The sequence below is a fragment of the Lithobates pipiens genome, unplaced genomic scaffold, assembly GCF_037356315.1.
Source record: "Lithobates pipiens isolate NorthernLeopardFrog02 unplaced genomic scaffold, aLitPip1_a1.2 Scaffold_8, whole genome shotgun sequence".
Classification (NCBI taxonomy): Eukaryota; Metazoa; Chordata; class Amphibia; order Anura; family Ranidae; genus Lithobates; species Lithobates pipiens.
In genome coordinates, this window is record NW_027507903.1 from 583,900,351 (window position 1) to 583,922,089 (window position 21,739).

General features: G+C 45.0%; 1 protein-coding gene across 1 annotated transcript in view; it reads right to left on the reverse strand.

Moving 5' to 3' along the window:
• Nucleotides 1–1,299: 1,299 nt before the first annotated feature.
• Nucleotides 1,300–21,739, reverse strand: part of CNN1 (calponin 1) — an 81,492-nt gene continuing 61,052 nt past the window's right edge. Inside the window, exons 6-7 of the mRNA XM_077470336.1 lie at nt 5,453–5,599; nt 1,300–5,196 (exon numbers count right to left, since the gene is read on the reverse strand). Coding sequence (XP_077326462.1) covers nt 4,951–5,196; nt 5,453–5,599 — 393 coding nt within the window. The 3' untranslated portion in view covers nt 1,300–4,950. The remainder of the gene's footprint in view (nt 5,197–5,452; nt 5,600–21,739) is intronic.

Sequence of the window (21,739 nt, forward strand, 5' to 3'; positions counted from 1 at the left end):
CCGTGTGTGGGCTCCATTGGACTGTTTCCGTCGGAGTATCCGACGGACCAAGTTTTCCAGCTGGGCTATAAAATTTCCCGAAAACATGATCCGATCATGTGTAGAGAATTCCGATTGGACAGAGTGTCATGCATGCTCAGATCGTATTCCTAGACTAAAGCTATTGGCTACTAGCCTGAACGTAGTCCCGTCCTCACATTAAGTACGATCGGATTTTCTGACAACTTTGTCCGACTGTGTGTATGGAAAAGTTTCGGACACAATCCGTCGGACAAAATCTGACGGATTTGGTTGTCGGAATGTCCGACCGTGTGTACAAGGGCAACCTGTGTAATTAATAAGTGTTCGGGTTTAAAAGGGATGAGGCGGCAACCCTAGCTACATGGGGGATTTTATTCCCTTTCTTTCTGAAACCACCCGTCCATTGCAACACTGAAAATCAATGTGCTGCTTATGAGACGATTGTGTAAGCCCTTGTACACATGGTCGGAGATTTCGACAACCAAATCCGTCGGATTTTGTCCATCGGATCTTGTCTGAAACTGTTGCATACACACGGTCGGACTAAGTTGTCGAAAAATCCGATCATTCAGAACGTGATGACGTAATTTCGTTACGATGGGACTGCGTTCAGGCTAGTAGCCAATAGCTTTGATGTAGGAATTTGATCTGAGCATGCGTGGCACTTGGTCCGATCAAAATTCTCTACACATGATCGGAGTATGTCCGATCGAACCAGTTGGTCGGGAAATATTTCCAACATGTTGGAAAATTGGGTCCGACGGAATCAGTTCGATGCATACCACACACAGTCGGATTATCCGACGACACGGTCCGATAGGACACATTCCGACGGATTCTCTGACCGTGTGTACAAGGGCTAAGAGTGGTAAACCTTTCAGTAGATTAAAAAAGCCCATATAGTCATACCCTAAGGCCCATGACACACGAGAAATGATTACACAATAACCCAATCAATGGGAAATTACTCAATTGCTTCAATAGCACGGGACCCTCACTGGCAACAGAGATACTATAATTGTTCAGCCATCAAAGGCAGGTGTGTGTGTGTTCTAATTAGCAACCCTGTTGCTGGCAATTTGCCCCAAGTGACAGGATTGATAGTCTAACATGGGCCTTAGAGGCGGAGCTAGGAGACATCTCCATGCTGGAATTGGTAGACACAGCTGCAATGGGAAGCTCATTCTGTAGACATCCAGGGCTGTTCATCTCTTGTGCCCCATGTTCAGTATTTCCTTTTTGTACAATGTTTGCACAAATAAAGCACAGAGAGACAAATTAGAAATATATATATAGAAATATATTTGCAGTCAGTTCTGTAAAGTGAGGTGTTGCTCACATACACTATGCTGCGGTGAGGAGAGGGCATAGGAACATGCACAAAACAGAGCCAGGCAAGATCAAGATACAGTATGACATGTAGTCTGCAGAGCATTGCACCCATCCTGGTGGTTGTCATTGTCCTGATAGCCTCTCACCTGCCAGAGCATTATTGAACCAGCGCCCACCCTTCCCATTCCACACCTGCAACTTCCCTCCTGTGCCTTACTAGTAAGACTCCCGAATCTGCAGAGCATTCTTGCCCTGACAACTCTTCCATTCACTTATTCATTCCCCTTAATGGCCTGAAATGCTAAAACACAGAGGCAGCGACACTCTGCAGACCACTTGAAACAACGGCATTGCGATTCACTTTCCTGTAATAAAGCTGGCCAGTAGAATTTTGTATGAAAATTTGGAAATAATTGTTTGCCAGAGCATTTGGTCTTGCCATTACCGAGTCAACTAATTTAGTTCAAAAGACTTTACAAATGTCATCCGCCTACAGCTATGGAATTCCAGAGGTATTAAACAGGCTACTTTATAATAAGTAACATTTTTCCTAAGATAAACCACCTTCACAAAAGATAATTTGTTAAAGAAAAAATTGTCATCTCGATCCTTCAAACTTTCTCATCACCGCGGTCAAAAATAGTCATCCTTCTAACCATTAGAAAATCAAACATGCTTCGAAAACAAACATTTTTAATTTGAATTCTACTGGTGTATGGCCAGCTTTAAACACACATCAGTAAGGAAATAGTTTCAGTAAATCCAATAACCTGGTCATACTCATCAGTTTTGAATTTTTATTTTTGATTTAATCAATATTTTCAAACACATTTTAGATTTTTTCTTTCTATAATCTCAATTGCTTTGTGCTTCTGATTCCACCCAACTACAGATGGAATCATTTTGAAGACGTTTTTAGTGGGCCTCGTATTTTTTAATTCATACATCTTAAAAATGAAATTGCAAAAGAAGGGCTTTTACCATCCGACTTGCCCAATCATCTTCAATTAGAGCGAAGAAAAATCAATCGTGATTAATAACTTTCCATGCATGCATTGTGTTTTATAGGGTCGAACTGAACTGCGTATGGGACACATTAGGATGGTTCTTTGTGGTGCCAAGGAAGCTTATGATTGATGTGACCCATTAGGATCAGTTTCATTGTGGCAGCCAAAGTGGCCACATTAAATGTTTTTGTAACCAAGACTAAAGCTGGCCATACATGGATGGAATTTCGATCCAGGTATGGGCTCCCTGGTTGTACACAAGTTGATCCATCAATTGATTTGTGTACAACCAGCCCTTTGGGTTTTTTCCCCCAATGATTCGTCCCATCAGCTATAGCCGGCAACACTAATCATTGTGTTCTACTAGCAGGGAAGGCTCCTCGGTGGCAGAACACAATAGCACTGCGGAAGATGAATCCCCCATCAACACTGACTGTGTCGATGGGGGGAATTTAGCAATTTTTTTTCCTTCCATCCATGGTGAAAAAAATAAATAAGCGGAACAGGGAGTTTTTAGGCGACACTAGATAAACCACTAAAGTAAAAAAGCAAAAAACAAAACAAAAAAACCCCAAAACATAAAATTGTTATCATACATGAACATATTTAAAATTGACTATATATTAAACAATAATATAATAAAAGAAATATATATACATACATATGCAATCAAGTTTCATATCCTTAAATAGAATATTTATGGATATATGGCAATTGCTTTTTATCTGTTAACTTTCAGATGGATTATACATATAGCTGAACACTTTTATGTGATATTAAACACTTGCCCCGTCCTGACAAAGGGGGTCATACCATGAAATGTGTTGACAAGGGTTTTGATTACTAGTACCCTATGGTGGTAAACAATGTACAATGTCACTAGTATCTAATGATCTATCCAATTTAATGTTTATATATATATTTCTATTACAATTATATATAAACGCAACGGGAATTTCGGCAGCCGAAAATTATGTTTCTGCTGCTTCCGGCATTTTACCGATAAAGAAAAAGATGCCGATAAGTGCACCAAGAACGCACGCAATTTTGCCATGATTTTACTGTGCTTATGGTGTGTTTTTCATAGGTCAGGTGACTCGATGCAACATGGGTGCGTTATTGATGCATTTTCAATGCATTTCAACAGATGGATGTGTTTTTGCTGCGTTTTTCTTTTAACTGACCAAAAATTCAACAAGCAAGATTTTTAACACCACAATGGAAGCGCAATAGACCAGTGTAAAGACATACATAGAATTTAAAGGGATGCATTTTTCTTGAGCTTTACTTGCGCTAAAGGTGTCTATAATGGCCGCCAATAAATTCATATTCATTTAAATTCATAATATTAATTAAAAAGTTGAATACAATACAATTATATATAAAAATATATATTTTTCAAAAAAAAAAAAACTAATTTTCAGTTTCGGCCAAGTGCATCCTGAATTTTTGGTTTTGGCACTAAGATTTTTTTTTAGATTAATTAATACATTTTTTTAAATATGTATATGTCTGGTAAGATATTATTTTTTTCCTTTTGTAAACATTAAAAAATTATGTGATTTAGTGGATTCTTTAGTGTTCTCTAAAAACTCTCTATTCTTTTTTTGAACAGTATACAAGTATCTGGAAGGGCACCATGTAAGCGTCTACATTAAATTAGTCAATTTCCACTCCTGTGTAAATATTTGGATAAAGTCTGTATATCCATATGGTTTTATCGGCAAAAAAGTACCGTATTTTATTACCAATAAAAAAAAATTAAAAATATAAAGCTGTAGTAAAACATAGTAAGACAACTTAATGCATCCTTTTATTTTATTTTCCCATGTTCTACCCTGGCCAAAAATGAAAATCCCGTTGACTGTGGTCACTAAGATATATATATATATATATATATATATATATATATATATATAAAAAAATAGATTTGAATACGGTTCCCATCCCAGAGCATAACCCTCTCAGTTACGAAGCGGTTAAGACTCTACACTGCAGCACTGCCTACTGGGAAATGATACAGCTGAAAGGAGTGACCAAAGCGGCATGGTGTTTAGGGTGCAATGTTCTGTCTCACCTAACAGTGAGATGGAAAGAGCAATGCTCTGCAGATGTACACTTAAATGCTGAGCTGTGTTTTTTGGCAAAAAAAAAAAAAGAATGCAAGGCTCCGCAAATAGCTTATTCCCAGTCTCTTTTAATGTAGCGTCAGACATATGGGGAATGGGTTTTTATTTTGTTACTGCCAAAACAGCGGGCACAGTCTGGCACAGAATGGGCAGTTATACCCCCTTTTCTGCCAGGAAAGAAGAAAGGGGGTAGGAGGGAGATCATTCTCTGCCAGAACAGCAGGTTTGGGACATGCAGCATTCTAGGTGCCAGGAGGCATATTGGCACCTAGTGGTATCATTAATTTTTTCTTTTTTTTACTCTGCAAGAGCAAACATGGATAGTGGGTAGCATTAACCCCCCTTTGCCAGAGCAACTAGCACACGCTGGCATAAAGTGGACACCCTTCTCTGCCACGGGTAGCAGATAGACGGTGGCACAGGAGAGGGTGACATGGAGGTTATCTGGAAGACGGGCGGCTTTATTCGGAGTTGTAATACTGATGATCGTTGTCGTAGTGGCCATCCTCACCGAGCTGATAGATGTTGCTGTCCAGGCAGTACTTGGCATCATAGACTTGACGCGGGAGGCCGTACACTGTCATGCCTTGTTGAGATGCCCCCTTGTTTGTTCCCATTTGCAAGGGGATGGTTTGGGTGTCGCACTGGTCATTGCCAAGCTTCTGGTCGAAGATCTGACGTTTGGTGCCTGGAGCCGTCATGCCAGCCTACAGAGAAACAGCTCGGTTATTCTAGCCAGTCAGACATTTTGGTGGTATGAGACAATAATTGTCCAACCAAAAAACAACACCTTGCTGTGGTTCGAGGTACGAAGTTGCCAGCAGCCTGACAGGTTGTATTTTAATAACTAGTGGCTCATGCACAAAATGGCTGTTTACACTATAATTAGTTGACAAGTTTGAAGTAAAGGCAGAGGATAAACGATATCATCTACTTAAGCCAATCTTTCGTTAACCCACTCACCTGGGATGCCCCCTTGTTGGTGCCCATCTGTAGGCTGATAGTAGATGTGTCCACTGGCTGTTCATTGCCCAATTTGGGATCATACAGATGTCTACGGGTGCCATATGATGTCATCCCCTTTTGGCTGGCAAATTTGTTGGTTCCCATCTGTCAACAGACAAAAAAAGCATCAGCACACAGGAAATACATTTAAAGGGTAACTCCAATTTAGTGGAAAAAAAATATACTGAATAAAAAATACATACACACACACACACACACACACACACATATATATATATATATATATATATATATATATATTATGTATAATTTCTACAAAAGCCATGTTGTAGTTTATTGTTAATAAAAAATAAGTTTCCTTTTCAAACTGCAGCTGCTGTAATTTTCAGTAAAATTCAATGCAATATGGCAACCTGAAGGAAAAAAAAAAGAAAAAGGCAATTCGTAGGCTGTAGCTCCATGCATGTATAAAGAGAGCAAAGGACTAGGGCCAACAAAATGTGAAATAGCACAATAACAGCACCCAATGAAAAAAGGAAAGATGGGGGTGAATGACACATGGCAAACCAGGAGTTCAAAATCAGCAACCCTGCCTAAGCCTAGGTTCACACTGAAGGCCGGTTTGAAATCATGCAATTTCAGCTGAACTTGCGTGATTACAAACCTGGATTTCAGTCCGACTTCGGGAGAGATTTCAGAAACATCTGTGTGGGTTCCTGCACAGATGTCTATTGAAATTGCCGCCACCCACAGGCTCCGGGGAGGCCTGGGGGTCCCTAATATCTCTCAATACTACACAGCGGCCCAGATCGCTCCGTTGACCATGCTCCATGCAATCACGGATGTTCCTCTGTGGGTGCTCCTGGAGGTGCCTGGCTGTGACCCTTGTGCACTTCAGGCACTCCTTTGGCTCCCCAGAAATCTGCGCCCTCCCACCCTCAGCCCCATGCTTCTACATAGCCTGCAGGTGTGGGACTCAGTTCGCTTTTCCAGCAATCTGATGTCCCCCTTTCTACCCCTACTTCCCATCACTCATAACCCTCTTTCCCCCCCGGGTCTGGAGGAGCCCCAGGCATTTTCCTGGTGGTCCTCACATGGCTACCCACGAGTCCAAAATTTCCTTTCCTCGCGCCTATTCCCCTCCTGGGAGAGTATCCGGGAAACGAAAGGGGCGCCGGCTAGCGAACATTATCACTTTATCCAATTAAAGCACTGGATTGCAGTGTTGCGCCGCAGGTCCACCTACCCCTTCCAAAAAACTTTTTTTGAACACTCATGCCAACACGCCCCAGGGTCCCCAGGCCTTATTTCGGCCATTTATGCCTCCCTGAATAGCCGTTCGCCATCAGCACCCCTCTCTTATATGACTCAATGGGAAAAGGACCTTCAGACCCCAGTGGACCCAGAGGACTGGAGCAGGGCCTGGAAAACAATCACCAAATGCTCATTCAACACAAATACCCTGGAGGCTGCATATAAAGTAATGCTCCGATGGTATTGGGTACCTGCCCGCACAGCTCGGGCTTTCCCTGGGAGTACGGACAGGTGCTTCCGCAACTGTGGACAGCGAGGGGATGTTTTGCATACATGGTGGGCTTGCCCAAGGCTGGTGGGGTTCTGGTCGAGGATTTTTGGTTTGCTGCAGACACTTTTCCACCTAACCATCCGAAGGGACCCTAAGCTAGCCCTCCTACATTGCCCGGTACCTGGTTTGCGGGGCCCTCAACAGAAGTTGGCTACTTATCTATTTATAGCGGCCAAGCGGACCATTGCCCAAGCCTGGAAGTCCCGACGGGTAGATTTTCAAGGTGTTAAAACCCGCATGACTGCAATGTTACTGCAGGAACGTATGTCCAGTATTGTTCATGATTCTCATGCTAAATTTCAAAAAATCTGGGAGCCGTGGATCTCCTATGAGTTCCCCGCGCTCCAAGCTGCATGCCTGGGCTTGGTCTGACTCCTCTTGGCGAGGCATCCACACCCGAACGTTTCCCCCCCCCTTTTCTTCCCCTTCTTGTCTCTCTATCTTTTCTTCTTTTGTTCCCTATTTTTCTTCGCTTTTCTTTGTAATCTCTCCCATTGCTAACGAACTCTGCTGCCCCCTGTTGGAGGGGGTGGTGGAAGAAGGGCCTGCCCTCCGGACACGACGAGGGAACGAGTTGCCTGGTCTTGGAACCAGTCTCGATACCATCCCCTACGCATATTCCCTCCCTTATTTTTTTTCTGTTTATTATGCGTATAATGTGCTGGCTGGCCCTTTGGTTATACATTCATGCTTTGTAGCCCCTGCGAGGGCGCACAAGGAGCAGATTGTAGTCTCTTGTTTATTTCTGTTTGTTAAACTTTTCAATAAAAAAATATTGAAACAGAAATTGCCGCCAAAAGTAGTGCAGGATAGTGCAGTTGCCGACAATAACCGGTCATTTTGACATGTCGGGTAAGTTGCAGGCTGAAAAGAAAAACTACAAACATCTTACAACTGCAAAGTGTCAGGTAAGGGCGTCGATCTCAGTGGTGTGCCTGTAAAATCATTGAAAGTCTGGGTCAGCCAAGGCAAGCAATGCCATGTCTAGGCTAGAGGAGACCGGAAGTAACCCAGATACATGGCATCTCCAAGAAGCCCATGTGAAGTTGAAACTTTCCAGGATACGCTTGCTTGTAGCAATCTACTCCTCAGCTTCCATGATCTCAGTCACCTTTTTGGTCCAGTCCCCACAACTTGGGACCCTCAGGCTTTTCCAATGGATAGGTATGAGACTCTTGGCAGCATTTTGGGGTTGAGAGAGAGCACTGCGTTTTTAGTGGGAGAGTGGAATAGTGGGGACAAGGAGAAAGTGGGAGATCCACGCCAAGGATCTCCACTATACGGTCTCTGACTTCGGTCCAGAAAGGCTTTATGACAGGACATTCCCACCACATATGGAGGAACATACCTCTATGACTAAAACCTCTCCAACAAAGATTGCAAACCGACGGGTAAACCGGGGCTAATGTTGTGAGTACTCTATACACCATGTCGGTATATTATAATTATTCACTTGCATCCGTGAGTCTACTGAACTAGAGTGTGTTATTTGATACACATGTTGCAACTGCGCTTCAGAAAACTCCCGTTCCCATTCTATGATATAGATTGGTGTGGGGCTAGGGGCAGCCGAGTTAAGGAGCTTATACAGGGACGAGAGCATGTGTGAGACAGGGACCTTGGAGGCCCATAGTCATGAGGGTGGATCTAACACGAGCAGGGCTACCCTGCGTAGAAAAAAAATGACAGAGCTGATGGTACTTCCAAAAATCTAGAGGAAAGCCAACAAACCGAGACCTGATAGAATCTAGCAGGGCCAAAACATCATCCTCCGTAAAATTAACCAGGCTAAAATCACCAACTTTCACCCATGGCCAAGGTCTCTCCAGGGAGAAAGAACCGTTATCCTCCTATGGGTGCCAATGGTGAAACCAGGGAGGCCAGCATTAAGGACTTGTTCAATCTGGGACCTCTGCTACCCAAAGGTACCCAAGGCGCATAAGAAAGGTAAGGGCCCGCTATCGTTTTTTCAAGGGGGATCCAAAGTTTAGAGGAGGTGTGAAATCTCCAGTTAGACCCTGCCATTCTGAATCAGTATCCAAAGGATATGGTGAAACAAACAGCTATTTCTTCAGAGCAACAAAAGGTTGGAATCTGCTACACAGTCTGATAACCATATACGGTATGTGCAGCAGCAAAAGGGTGGGATTTAACGCCACATGCTACACATATACATCCATGGATGGCCAATGCTTCTGTGCTGAGAGTGCACTCCCAGCATAGAGACCAGGCTGTTAATCCTGTGATCCTTCAGAAATGTACATTGCTCATCCAGAGGAGATTAAAGAGTTACTCAACTTTTGTTGAGAAAAAACAAACTCTTTAAAGAGGAAGTAAACCCTTCCAAACAACTTGGACCTACAGGTAAGCCTAGATTAAGGCTTACCTGTAGGTCCAAGCAATATCTCCTAAACCTATATGGTTTAGGAGATATTTGCCCGAAAATGGGCACCGCTGTCTACGGCGCATGCGCCGTAGACAGCGGCGCGCAGGCGCACTAAATGCGGCAAATCCATGAATGGATTTGCCAAATTTGTCGACTCCCGTGCGCATGCGCGGGAGTGACGTCATCGCGGCTTCGCCGAGTGGCAGCGGCGGAGCTGCGAGACGCGACTCCCGTGCGCATGCGCGGGAGTGACGTCATCGCGGCTTTGCCGCTGTGATTCGTCGGAGCTGCGAGACGCCACCAGCAACATGGATGCGGCGGACTACAGGGATCAGCGGCGACTTCGCTGGCTCCTGTGTCAGGTAAGTGACACATAATGAGCTACTATGCGATGCATAGTAGTCCATTATGCTTTACCTTTGCAGGGAAAAAAAGAGGAAGTAAACCCATCAGGGTTTACTTCCTCTTTAAATGGTTTGTTACCATGTCTCAAAATCTTCCTTTCTCTTGCTGCTTTGTGATCTTATGTCATCTATTATATACTGTATATACAAAAACACAATATAATATTATGCTGTAAAGAATTCTTTATTATTGTGATGATAAAATCTTTTCTTCTAGATGTCTTCTTTTTTGCAGTCTAGACATATCACTTATATATGTCTAGACTGGAAAAAATAAATCAGACTTTGTAAGCATCACAACTTTATATACTATTAAAAATACAAATTTCTTTTTTTTTACATAAAAATTAAAACGCTGTATTGGGGTATACAAATAATATACATTTATATAGAAGTAACTGGTATAGTACCCAACCATACATAGAATCTGGGCCATCTGACTTTCTATTAGGATCTCACCCAACAATAAGCCCTAAGGCAGTCAATAGTCAATGATGGTCACAGCCTGGAAAGGGTAGGTCCAGAAAATGCAGCCCAACACCTTTCGCGCCAAATGCACTTCTTCAAGAGCTGTGCTTAAAATCATGAAAATGCAGAAAATGGGAATGACATGGGCAAGTAGAGGATGAAAGGGAGGAAAAACCATGGTCACACAATGTGCCCAGAGAGTGAGTGCGAGGACATATATGATTTCATAACAATTGATATATTAGTTCTGGTGGGACTATTTTGTCATTGACCAAGAATATTTAGACAGCAAAAAGTGGGTATATCTAAAAATGGTGATCTTTTCCAGTATGCCCAATTCTGTCAGTGACACAATGCCTAGGGGATCAGCAATCATGCAGGGTGTATCAAATGGTTGTAAACAAGTTGTGCATACAAGCTTCCCTTCCGGCTTGGTAAAGCATCAGGGGGAACATTTGTAAGCCCATGCTTCAAAAACCACCGACACGTTTCCCAGGGATTGCGTGGTGTCCACCACCTCTGTCTCTCCTGTTAGAGTCTCTACATCATGGGTCTCAAACTGGCGGCCCTCCAGCTGTTGCGGAACTACAAGTCCCATCATGCCTCTGTCTATGGGGAGTCATGCTTGTAACCCTCAGCCTTGCAATGCCTCATGGGAATTGTAGTTCTGTAACAGCTGGAGGGCCACAAGTTTGAGACCCCTGCTCTACATGATTCCCGGGACACATGGCAGCATTTTTTTGAAGTTTTTTTTTTCTACAGTTGCCCCAAAGAGCTATTTTGCCTTCCCCTGGGGTCTGTTGTCAGAGGAGGAACTTGATGAACATGCATCTTTTAAATTAAATTTTAACTTTATGTACTGTCCAACCGCTCATTTTTAATTCTTAAGCCTACGCTGGAAAATGAGCAAGAGCTCCACTTCTGTCAACACTTATAAATAATTTTCTTAGAATATAAAATGGAATATATGATTTGGTGGGTCAGTAGCATTCACATGAACAGTTTTTGTTTTCTTTAACATAGTTTTCTGATCCTGACAGTAGATCTGCCGTTTTTCCACTTTCCTTAACAACACTGTTCATTCTGGAGAAAAAAAGCAGCATGTGGACAGGGTGGTCTCACTTAGACTTGTACAGTAAATGGATTTTAGAACACAAATAAACGATAAACTCTTTAAGCAGAAGTGGAAAAGGGTACTTTAATCACCACAGTCCATTTCTTCCTTCTCCGATCGATTAGTATGGCCCCAATGAAGGAGGCATTTGGAAGCCTCAGAAAAGCTTTGGGTTGTGTCCCGCTTACATACAATATATTTTTATGTGTTGTATTGCACTGCACCGGGTTATTACTCTTCAGTATAATATTTAGTGAAGGTTTTTGGACCACTACAACTTGTTTACTTCTGTGATTGTGGTTTAGTGCTAGTTATCCCAGTCCTAGGTGGACCCTCCCTGCTTCCTCCATGTTCCCTCAGTCAGTGTTAGTACTTTGCAGAGACAGGGCTTAGGAACGTCATTGGCTCATACTTCAAAGGACTGCAAAAACATCTTCTACAGTGCCTTAAAAAAGTATTCATACCCCTTGAAATGTTCCACATTTTGTCATGTTACCACCAAATACATAAATGTATTTTATTGGAATTTTATTTAATAGACCAACACAAAGTGGCACATAATTGTGAGGTGGAAGGAAAATGATAAATGGTTTTCAAAAATTTTCACAAATAAATATGTGAAAAGTGTGGCGTACATTTATATTCAGCCCCTCTGAGTCAATACGTTGTAGGATCACCTTTCACTGCAATAACAGCTGCAAGTCTTTTTGGGGATGTCTCTACCAGCTTTGCACATCTAGAGAGGGACATGTTTGCCCATTCTTCTTTGCAATATAGCCCAAGCTCTGTCAGATTGGATGGAGAGCGTCTGTGAACAGCAATTTTCAAGTCTTGCCACAGATTCTTAATTGTATTTAGGTCTGGACTTTGGGCCTTTCTAACATATGAATATGCTTTGATCTAAACCATTCCATTGTAGCTCTGGTTCAGGGTCGTTGTCCTGCTGGAAGGTGGACCACCACCCCAGTCTCAAGTCTTTTTGCAGACTCTAAAGCCCCGTACACACGAGAGGACTTATGTCCGACAGACTTCCGAAGGAGTCCTGCCGGAGTTCTGCTGGAGTTCCGACAGAGTTCTGACGGACTTTTCGACTGAGCGGACTTGGCCACACACAATCACACCAAACTCAGACGGATTCGAACGTGATGACGTACGACTGGACTAGAATAAGGAAGTTCATAGCCAGTAGCCAAAAGCTGCCCTAGCGTCGGTTTTAGTCCGTCGGAATAGCATACACACGAGCGAATTTTTTTCGAAGGGACCGGGTCCGGCGGAGTTCCGGCGGAAAAATTTGAAGCATGTTCCATTTCTAAAGTCCGTCAGACTTTTGCGAATCAAAAGTCCGTTGCAGCCCAAACACGATCGAATAGTCTGACGGAATCAGTCCATCGGACTTTGGATGTTGAAAAGTCCGCTCGTGTGTACGCGGCATAACAGGTTTTCTTCTAAGATTGCCCTGTATTTGGCTCCATCCATCTTCGTATTAACTCTGACCTGCTTCCCTGTCCCTGCTGAAGATAATTGTCCCCACAACATGATAATGCCACCACCACCATGTGTTCAGGGTGATGTGCAGTGTTAGTTTTCTGCCACACATAGTGTTTTGCTTTTAGGCCAAAAAGTTCAATTTTGGTCTTATCTGACCAGAGCACCTTCTTCCACATTTTTGCTGTGTCCCCCACATGGCTTCTTGCAAACTTTAAACAAAACTTCTTATGGCTTTCTTTCAACAATGTCTTTCTTCTTGCCACTCTTCCATAAAGGTCAGATTTGTGGAGTGCACTACTAATATTTGTCCTGTGGACAGATTCTCCCACCTGAGATGTGGATCTCTGCAGCTCCTCCAGAGTTACCATGGGCCTCTCGGCTGCTTCTCTGATTAATGCTCTCCTTGCCCGGCCTGTCAGATTAGGTGGGCGGACATGTCTTGGTAGGTTTGCAGTTGTGCCATACTCTTTCCATTTTTGGATGATGGATTGAACAGTGCTCTGTGAGATGTTCAAAGCTTGGGATATTTGTTTATAACCTAACCCTGCTTTAATCTTCTCCACAACTTTATCCCTGACCTGTCTGGTGTATTCCTTGGCCTTCATGATCCTGTTTGTTTACTAAGGTTCTTTAACAACCCTCAGAGGGCTTCACAGAAGAGCTGTATTTATACTGAGATTAAATTACACACATGTGGACTCTACTAATTAGGTGACTTCTGGAGGCAATTAGTTCCACTAGATTTTAGTTGGGGGCATCAGAGTAAAGGGGGATGAATACAAATGCACGCCACACTTTTCAGATATTTATTTCTAAAAAAAATTTGAAAACCATTTATCATTTTCCTCCCACTTGACAATTTAAGTGGCACTTTGTGTTGGTCCATCACATAAAATCCCAATAAAATACATTTACACTTTTGGTTGTAACATGACAAAATGTGGAAAACGTTAAGGGTTGTGAATACTTTCTCAATGCACTGTATTCTGCATTTAGCTGAAGTAAAATTGCCATGTCTTATTGAAGAGTTAGGCTGCCTGTGGATGATGGCAAGTCACAAAGTGACCATACTGTCTGGATGGACTGGGTCTACGGAGGTATGTCATGAATAAAGCGGCATTTGTAACAGAACACATATATTATTATATGAGGAAATGAAGCTTTTGTTCAAACTCCCAACAATCCGTGGGACGTGCCATTCTTTTGTGACTTCTGCCCAAAGTAACTCCTTGTAGCCCCTTCATGCATATGGAGCTCCTGTCTAAGGGCCCTTTACACCAATACTTTTTTCCTGCGTTTTTACCTTGCAAGAAAAATGTTTCCATTTAACCACTTGAGCTCCAGAAGGTTTACCCCCCTTCATGACCAGGCCTTTTTTTGCGATACGGCACTGTGCTACTTTAACATTTGCGCAGTCATTTGACATTGTACCCAAATAAAATTGATGTCCCTTTTTCCCCACAAATAGAGCTTTCTTATAGTGGTATTTGCAGTTTTTACTTTTTGTGCTAGAAACAAAAAAAGTGCAACAATTTTGAAAAAATATATATATTTTTCACTTTCTGCTATAAAACATATCCAATAAAAAAAATTAAAAATCAGATTTCTTCATCAATTTAGGCCAATATGTATTCTGCTACATATTTTTGGTGAAAAAAAATAAAATAAAAATACCAATACGTGTATATTGATTGGTTTGCCCACAAATTATAGCATCTACAAACTATGGGATATTTTTATGGAATTGTTTATTTTATTTTTTAATAGTAATGGGAGCACTTATAGCGGGGCTGCAATATTGCGGCGGCCAACTAAGTGACACTTTTTGAGCACCAGAGACACCAATACAGTGATCAGTGCTAAAAAATTTGCACCTTCACTGTACTAATGACACTGGCAGGGAAGGGTTTAACATCAGAGGCGATCAAAGGTAATGTGTAAGATAAATGTGTCCCTAGGGGGTGCTTTCTAACCGCGTGGGAGGTGTTTGTACTGTGGGAAGACAAGAGATCTGTGTTACTGCTTAGCACGAAACACAGGATCTCTGTCTTCCCTTGTCACAGAACAGTGATCTGCCTCTGTTGGGAATGATCGGACAGGACCCGCTGATTAGCTCCCGCTGTGTCTGTACGCTGGTCAACAGCGGGATGCGTGTGCTCCCCAAACCCGGAAGAGGTGATCACATACAGGTACGTGATTTTGCCTGTAGGCACCACTGTCCCACAGTATATGTACGTGGGGTGGTCGGCAAGTGGTTACTATGGGGGACTCTTCACACCACTTTGCAACGGGGGATAGTGCATTTTGAAAAGTCCTGCATGCTACATCTTTGGTGCGGTTTTGAAAACCTCACAAAAAAACGCAGCTCCCCATTGAAATGAATGGAAAAAGTGGAAAAAATGCACCAAAAGCGTACCACGTTTTGCGGTTTTGGTGCGTTTTGGAGTCACATGTCCACTTTTCACCAGTGCAGACAACCAAAAAAATGCAAATACAGCAAAATTGTGGTTAAAAATGCATATGTGAAAGGGTAATCCCACTCTAAGCCCTTGTACACACGGTCGGACATTCCGACAACAAAATCCGAAACAAAGATTCCGAAACTTGTATTGCATACACACGGTCGGACAAAGTTGTCGGAAAATCCGATCGTTCGTAACATGATGACGTTATTTCGTTACGACGGGACTACGTTCAGGCTAGTAGCCAATAGCTTTGGTCTAGGAATTTGATCTTAGCATGCGTGGCACTTTGTCCAATCGGAAATTCTCTACAAACGATCGGACCGTGTTGGCAGAAAATGTTATAGCCCAGCTCTAAAACTTTGTCGGTCGGATATTCCGACGGAAACAGTCCGATGGAGCCCACACACGGTTGGATTATCCGACACCGTGGTCCGATCGGACATTTTCCATCGGAATATCCGACTGTGTGTACAAGGGCTAACATGTCGATACCTAAAATTCTAGAGATATCCTCATAACATGACAGGTCACCTTTAGTATGAAGGGATACCATCCTCACTTAACTTGCCTAAACTCAAAGCTAAATTTTTAGATTTCCAGTTGCTGATAAACCGTGGCATTGAAAGTGGACCATGAAATACTGTACAGCAGAAGTCTTCTATTTTCATGGGTCACCCCTTATTCTGTCGAGCACTGACTATGTGGACCTGCTTTTATTAATCACAAGCTTTAGGGAGGTGGGGAACCCTCTGTAATACTGCACTTATTATTTTATTTATATATATATATATATATATATATATATATATATATATATATATATATATATATATATATACATATTGTACATTTGCATCAGTCCCTGCCCTCAAGAAGCTTACTATCTAAGGTTTAATCTAAGGACATACTAGGGCCAATATAGACAGGAGCCAATTAAAGTAGAACTCTCGTCAGAAAATAATGTCGTGCTAGATGACTTCAGGTTGGACCCTTTTGCAGCTATAGCTATGGAAAACAAATAATAATAATAATAAGTGCCTTCACTGTTTAAAATCCAGTAATGCATGGAAATGGGAATACCAGACCACCCCATCCGTCTTCTGAAAAACTTGTATGCAAGTCAAGAAGCAACAGTTAGGGGGGCGTGGCTTGCTGTTACATGGAGTAGGACGCACTCTTCGTGAGCTCCGGCTACCCTACATCCGAACTACCATCCTACTGGACTAATTTTCCCCGCTATTGAGGCAAGTCTTTCCCCTCTTCTCGGGCGTTCCTCCTGTGCACATGTCGCCGCCGAAGAAATCTCAGAGCGCGGTCGCCAGGCTCGGAAAGTTCCGCGCGGATGCTCCGGACCATGCGGAGGAAGATGGCGCCGCTCCGAGCTCGGCCGTGGAGAGCTCCCCGCCTGATGACACGTCTCGCATCCTTGAGGCGGTTAACCTCTGCCGCACATCCCTTACCTCCAGGATAGAGGAGGTTAAAGTGGACATTTCCCTTATTCGCCAGGACTTACACAAATTGAGGGAGAGAGTGGGGGAGACGGAGCGCAGGATTGGGCTTGTGGAGGATGATATCCCCCCCTGCAAGTTTCTACTGAAAGGCTACAGCACCAACTAAATGCAGTTCTGTGTAAACAGGATGAACTTGAAAATAGAATGCGCCGCTGCAATCTCCGCTTCGTCGGGCTGCCTGAAAAGGTGGAGGGTTCTGACCCGTCTGCCTTCCTTGAACGCCTTTTGGTCACCAACTTTGGACGTGAGGCCTTCTCCACCACATTTGCGGTCGAGCGTGCCCACCGCCTGGCCTCGAGACCTCCACCTCCGGGCGCCCCGCCGCGCACTTTTATAGCAAAAATTTTGAATTACCGCGACCGGGACGCGGTTCTGCGCCTCACCCGTGAGAAAGGTAACATCCCCTACGAGGACAAGCGCATAGCGGTGTTCCCGGACTTCTCCGCTGAGGTTCAGAAGAAGAGGGCTAGGTTCACAGAGGCCAAGCGTCAGCTCCGCATCCATCACCTGGCTTACGCGATGATGTTCCCTGCTCGGCTCCGTGTTATCCGTGATGGCAAGACCCATTTCTTTGAGGACCCTGCTGCTGTGCTTTCCTGGCTTGAACATCCCCCGGATGATGTCCCTGCCTGACTTTGCTGGATCATTTGCTGGTTTGTGGCCATTCTGTTTCGTGTCTCTTTGCTGGGGGGACGATTGGGACGTGGACCGTGAGTAACTCTGACTTTCTGCAGCTTTCTATGAAGACTAATGCCTCCTGGTACATAGGGATACCTCATGCTGTTTTGTGGGCACCCCTGTTTTTTCCCACTTGCCGGGTGTTTTTTCTTTTTTGCCCCCTATTTTTTCTTTTTTCTTTGTGTTCTAATGTCCCACGGCCATGATTGTAGCCGGAGCTCTGGACACTGCTCTTGGTTGGGCTTTCCCTACGTTGAGGGCTCCTGCCCGCCGGTGCAGCATGACTGACTTTTGTTCGTCCCTGTTTCTGGTGGGGGATGCGCTTGGGCACATATGTTTTTGTGCTTGGCTGCTTTTCTTATTGTTTTTTGTGGCCGTGCGCACCCCCTACCAGGCTAAGTTGTGTTTCCCTGGCCGGCCTCAGCTTTCCAGCACTGTCTGGTCTGCTGTGCATCCTACCCACATTGCCGGACCAGCGAGGGTACTGTTTTGCTACATGTTAGCATGTTTAAATTGCATTTGTTGTTCTAACCTTACTGATTTTTCCATGTCTGTGCTTCTTTATTCATGTCTGCCGGTTGTTTTATTGTCTAATCATTTCTTCCAGGTAATGTCCATGCTGTTTATGGGATCCCTGCTCTTACGGGGGTGGGACTTCCCCTTTCCCCCCTCATTTTATATTTTATTATGTTTTATTTTCTTTTGTTTCGCTGGTGGTGGTGTATGCTATTGGCTCTCCCGCTTCCGCTATGTGACCCCTACTTGTCATGGCGACCCTTAAAGTTGTTACGTGGAATGTGCGGGGCCTGCGGGACAGACCCAAGAGGGTGGCGGTGTTGTCTCATCTCCGGCAAATGCACGCAGACATTATGGTGCTGGTTGAGACGCACATCACGGGTCATTTGCAGATGTCCCTTAAGAAACCGTGGATTGGGTGGATGTATCATGCCCCTTATACCAATAATTCCAGTGGGGTCGCTGTCCTGGTAGCTAAAACTGCCCAATTTCACTTGCATAGTTTGCGGTCGGACAGAAGGGGACGCTATATTTTCTTACATGTTACTGTGGGGGGCTTGGAGTTCCTGTTATTGGCATTTTACATACCCCCGCCCTTCCAGTTTGAGGCCCTCCAGGCAGGGATTGAATTTATGTTGCAACATCCCACCCTCCCGACTATGTGGTTGGGGGATTTTAACTCAGTGGTATCTCCCGCCATGGATAGGCTGCATGATCCCTCTATGCCTCCCCCCCCCTCCCTGACTAGATTTGGTAAGTTCCTTGCTGAGTTTGCCCTTACGGACACATGGAGGTTTAGGCACCCTTCCCTGCGTGCGTACTCCTGTTTCACGCCGGCTCGCGATGCTATGTCTCGGATTGACATGATCCTGGTTTCCTCTGCTTTGCTCCCATGTTTGCGGGATGCGGGGATTGGGACCAGGGTCCTGTCTGATCATTCTCCCTGTTGGGTTCAGCTCAGCCTGCCCTCCACCCCGGTATCTCGGCTGTGGAGGTTGAATCCCTTCTGGCTGACGGTCCTCCCTGACTTGGGGGCGATCCTGCGTGAATGGGACTACTTTTTTCGGACTAATGTGGGCACTGCTTCGTTTGGCCTGGTGTGGGAAGCTTTTAAACTGCACGCACGCGTGTTGATGTCAACTCATATTAATCGTTACAAACGCTCCTCGCGGCTCGCTCTACAACAGGCTGAGGGGGTGTTAGTTGAGTTGGAAAGGGAATTCCTAGCGCACCCCACTCCTTCTAACGCTGCTGGGTTGAAACTGCAGTCCAGACTCACTGATCACCTGCATATTGATAGGGCAGAGCGACAAGTGTTTTACTGCAAGCAAAGGGGCTATGAATATGGGGAGAGGGCTGGGAGGCTACTTGCCTATATGGCTCACATGGACCATAGCCCTCCGGTGGTGGTTCAGCTTCGGTCTGGGACTGGAGTCGCGCTGTCGGATCCAACGGAGGTGGCCCATGAATTCCGCCAGTTTTACGCGGATCTATACACCTCGGGGGCTACTGACTCCTTGGATGGACTGCGCGCTCTACTCCGGACTGTGGATTTCCCGGTCCTCACGGACTCCCAGGTGGAGCTCCTGGAGGCCCCAATAACTGAGGACTGTATTGCGGAGGCCATTGCCTGTTTACCACCGTCTAAGGCTCCCGGCTCCGATGGCCTTCCGCGGGAGTTTTACACTCAATTTCAGGAGGTCCTTCTTCCTAGGCTCCACTTGCTCTACACGCACATATTTGACTCCGGTGTACTTCCCAGGTCCATGAATGAAGCTTTGTTAGTGTTAATTCCTAAGCCAGGTAAAGACCCCCTTTGTCCTGAGTCCTATCGCCCCATATCACTTCTGCAGCTGGATATCAAAATCCTGGCTAAGATCCTTGCCCTTCGACTTAATAAGGTTATTCTACACCTCATACACACGGACCAGACAGGTTTCATGCCCGGACGGAACACAGCTTTTAACCTTAGGAGACTGTTCATGAACCTACAGGCCCCTCATGACAATGTCGGGTCCAGGGTGGTGGTTAGTTTGGATGCTGCTAAAGCATTTGATTCGGTGGAGTGGGGGTACCTGTGGGAGTGTCTCCATAGATTTGGATTTGGTCCTAGGTTCATACGGTGGGTTCAGCTTCTCTATCAGGCCCCCACTGCCCGTGTTCTGGTTAATGGCCGGATGTCCAGCCCTTTCTCCCTGTCGCGGGGTACGCGTCAGGGCTGCCCCATATCGCCCATGCTATATGCGTTGGCGGTGGAGCCCCTGGCTATTGCCCTTCGAGCGCACCCGGACGTCCGCGGCCTTCGTGCAGGCCAGTTGTCCGAGGTTGTAAGTCTCTATGCGGACGATATGCTGCTATACCTAGAGGACGCTGGCCCCTCGCTGACGGCGGCGCTAGAGGTGATTCGACGCTTTGGGGCGTTCTCTGGCTTACGCATAAATTGGTCCAAATCCCAAATTCTCCCCATAGATGTCTCCGTCCCCACGGAGATGCAGGCCCTACAGCCTCTTCTGTACATGGACCGGATCAAATATCTGGGGGTGTATTGCTCTCGCTCCCCGGCGGACTATGTTGGCCTTAATATCGCACCTATTTTTTCTCTATTGAAACAGAAGACCCAGGTGTGGTCCAGGCTCCCTCTTGGGGTTATGGGCCGCCTGGGTCTTATTAAAATGATTATCCTCCCTAAATTATTGTATCTGTTTTGGCATGCCCCGCTTCAGGTGCCATCTCACCTGTTCCGTGACATGGAATCGATCCTTAACTCGTTTGTTTGGGGCTCTTCCAGGCACAAATTGGCCTGGCAGACCCTCAAATGTCCGGTCCGCCTTGGGGGCGTTGCGCTGCCTGATTTGGAAACGTATTACCTGGCCTCCCAGCTTTCCCACTTTTATTATCTCAACACATACGATAAGATGCGGTACTTGTATCTGGTATGCACCACGGCGACGGACGTGATCGCGCATCCCTTCCAAATTGTTTTCTGTAAACACAAAAATGTCCGTCGCTCGGGGCCTGGCCGCGGCATGCTCACACACCACTGTCAGGTATGGCTGACGGCGATGTCCAGAACTGGGGCTCCCTCCTTACACGCGCATACGCCCCTTTGGGATAATCCTGAATTACCTGAGCTGTTGCAAGTCCCGGATTATAAGGTGTGGATATGCAGAGGTATAGTATTTCTATCCCAACTCCTTACTACTCGGGGCGTCAAGACGTTCCAGGCCCTTAAGGAGGAATTTGGCCTCCCTAATCACCTGTTTTTTCGATACCTGCAGGTACGTCACGCCCTGCAGACGCAATTTCGGACTGCTCCCCCTGCTCTTGCGGACCTCCCACTGGCAAAGTTGCTTTTTGGTGAGGATTCCCGAAAACTTATTTCTACCTTGTACATGTACTTACTCACTCCCCGGGCTACAACTCATGCGTATACTCTCAAAGCTAGGTGGGAGGCTGACATTGGGCGGGTGGAGGATGATCAGTGGGAGGAGATGCTGGCAGTGTCGACTGAGGTATCCCCTAAATTGTCTGACAGACTGACCCACCTTTATGTATTGCACCGTTCCTATTTGACTCCCAACCGCCTTGCCAAATATAAGCCTGACTTTGACCCTACATGCCCCAGGTGTGGCGACAGAAATAGCACGTTTTTCCACCTCATCTGGACCT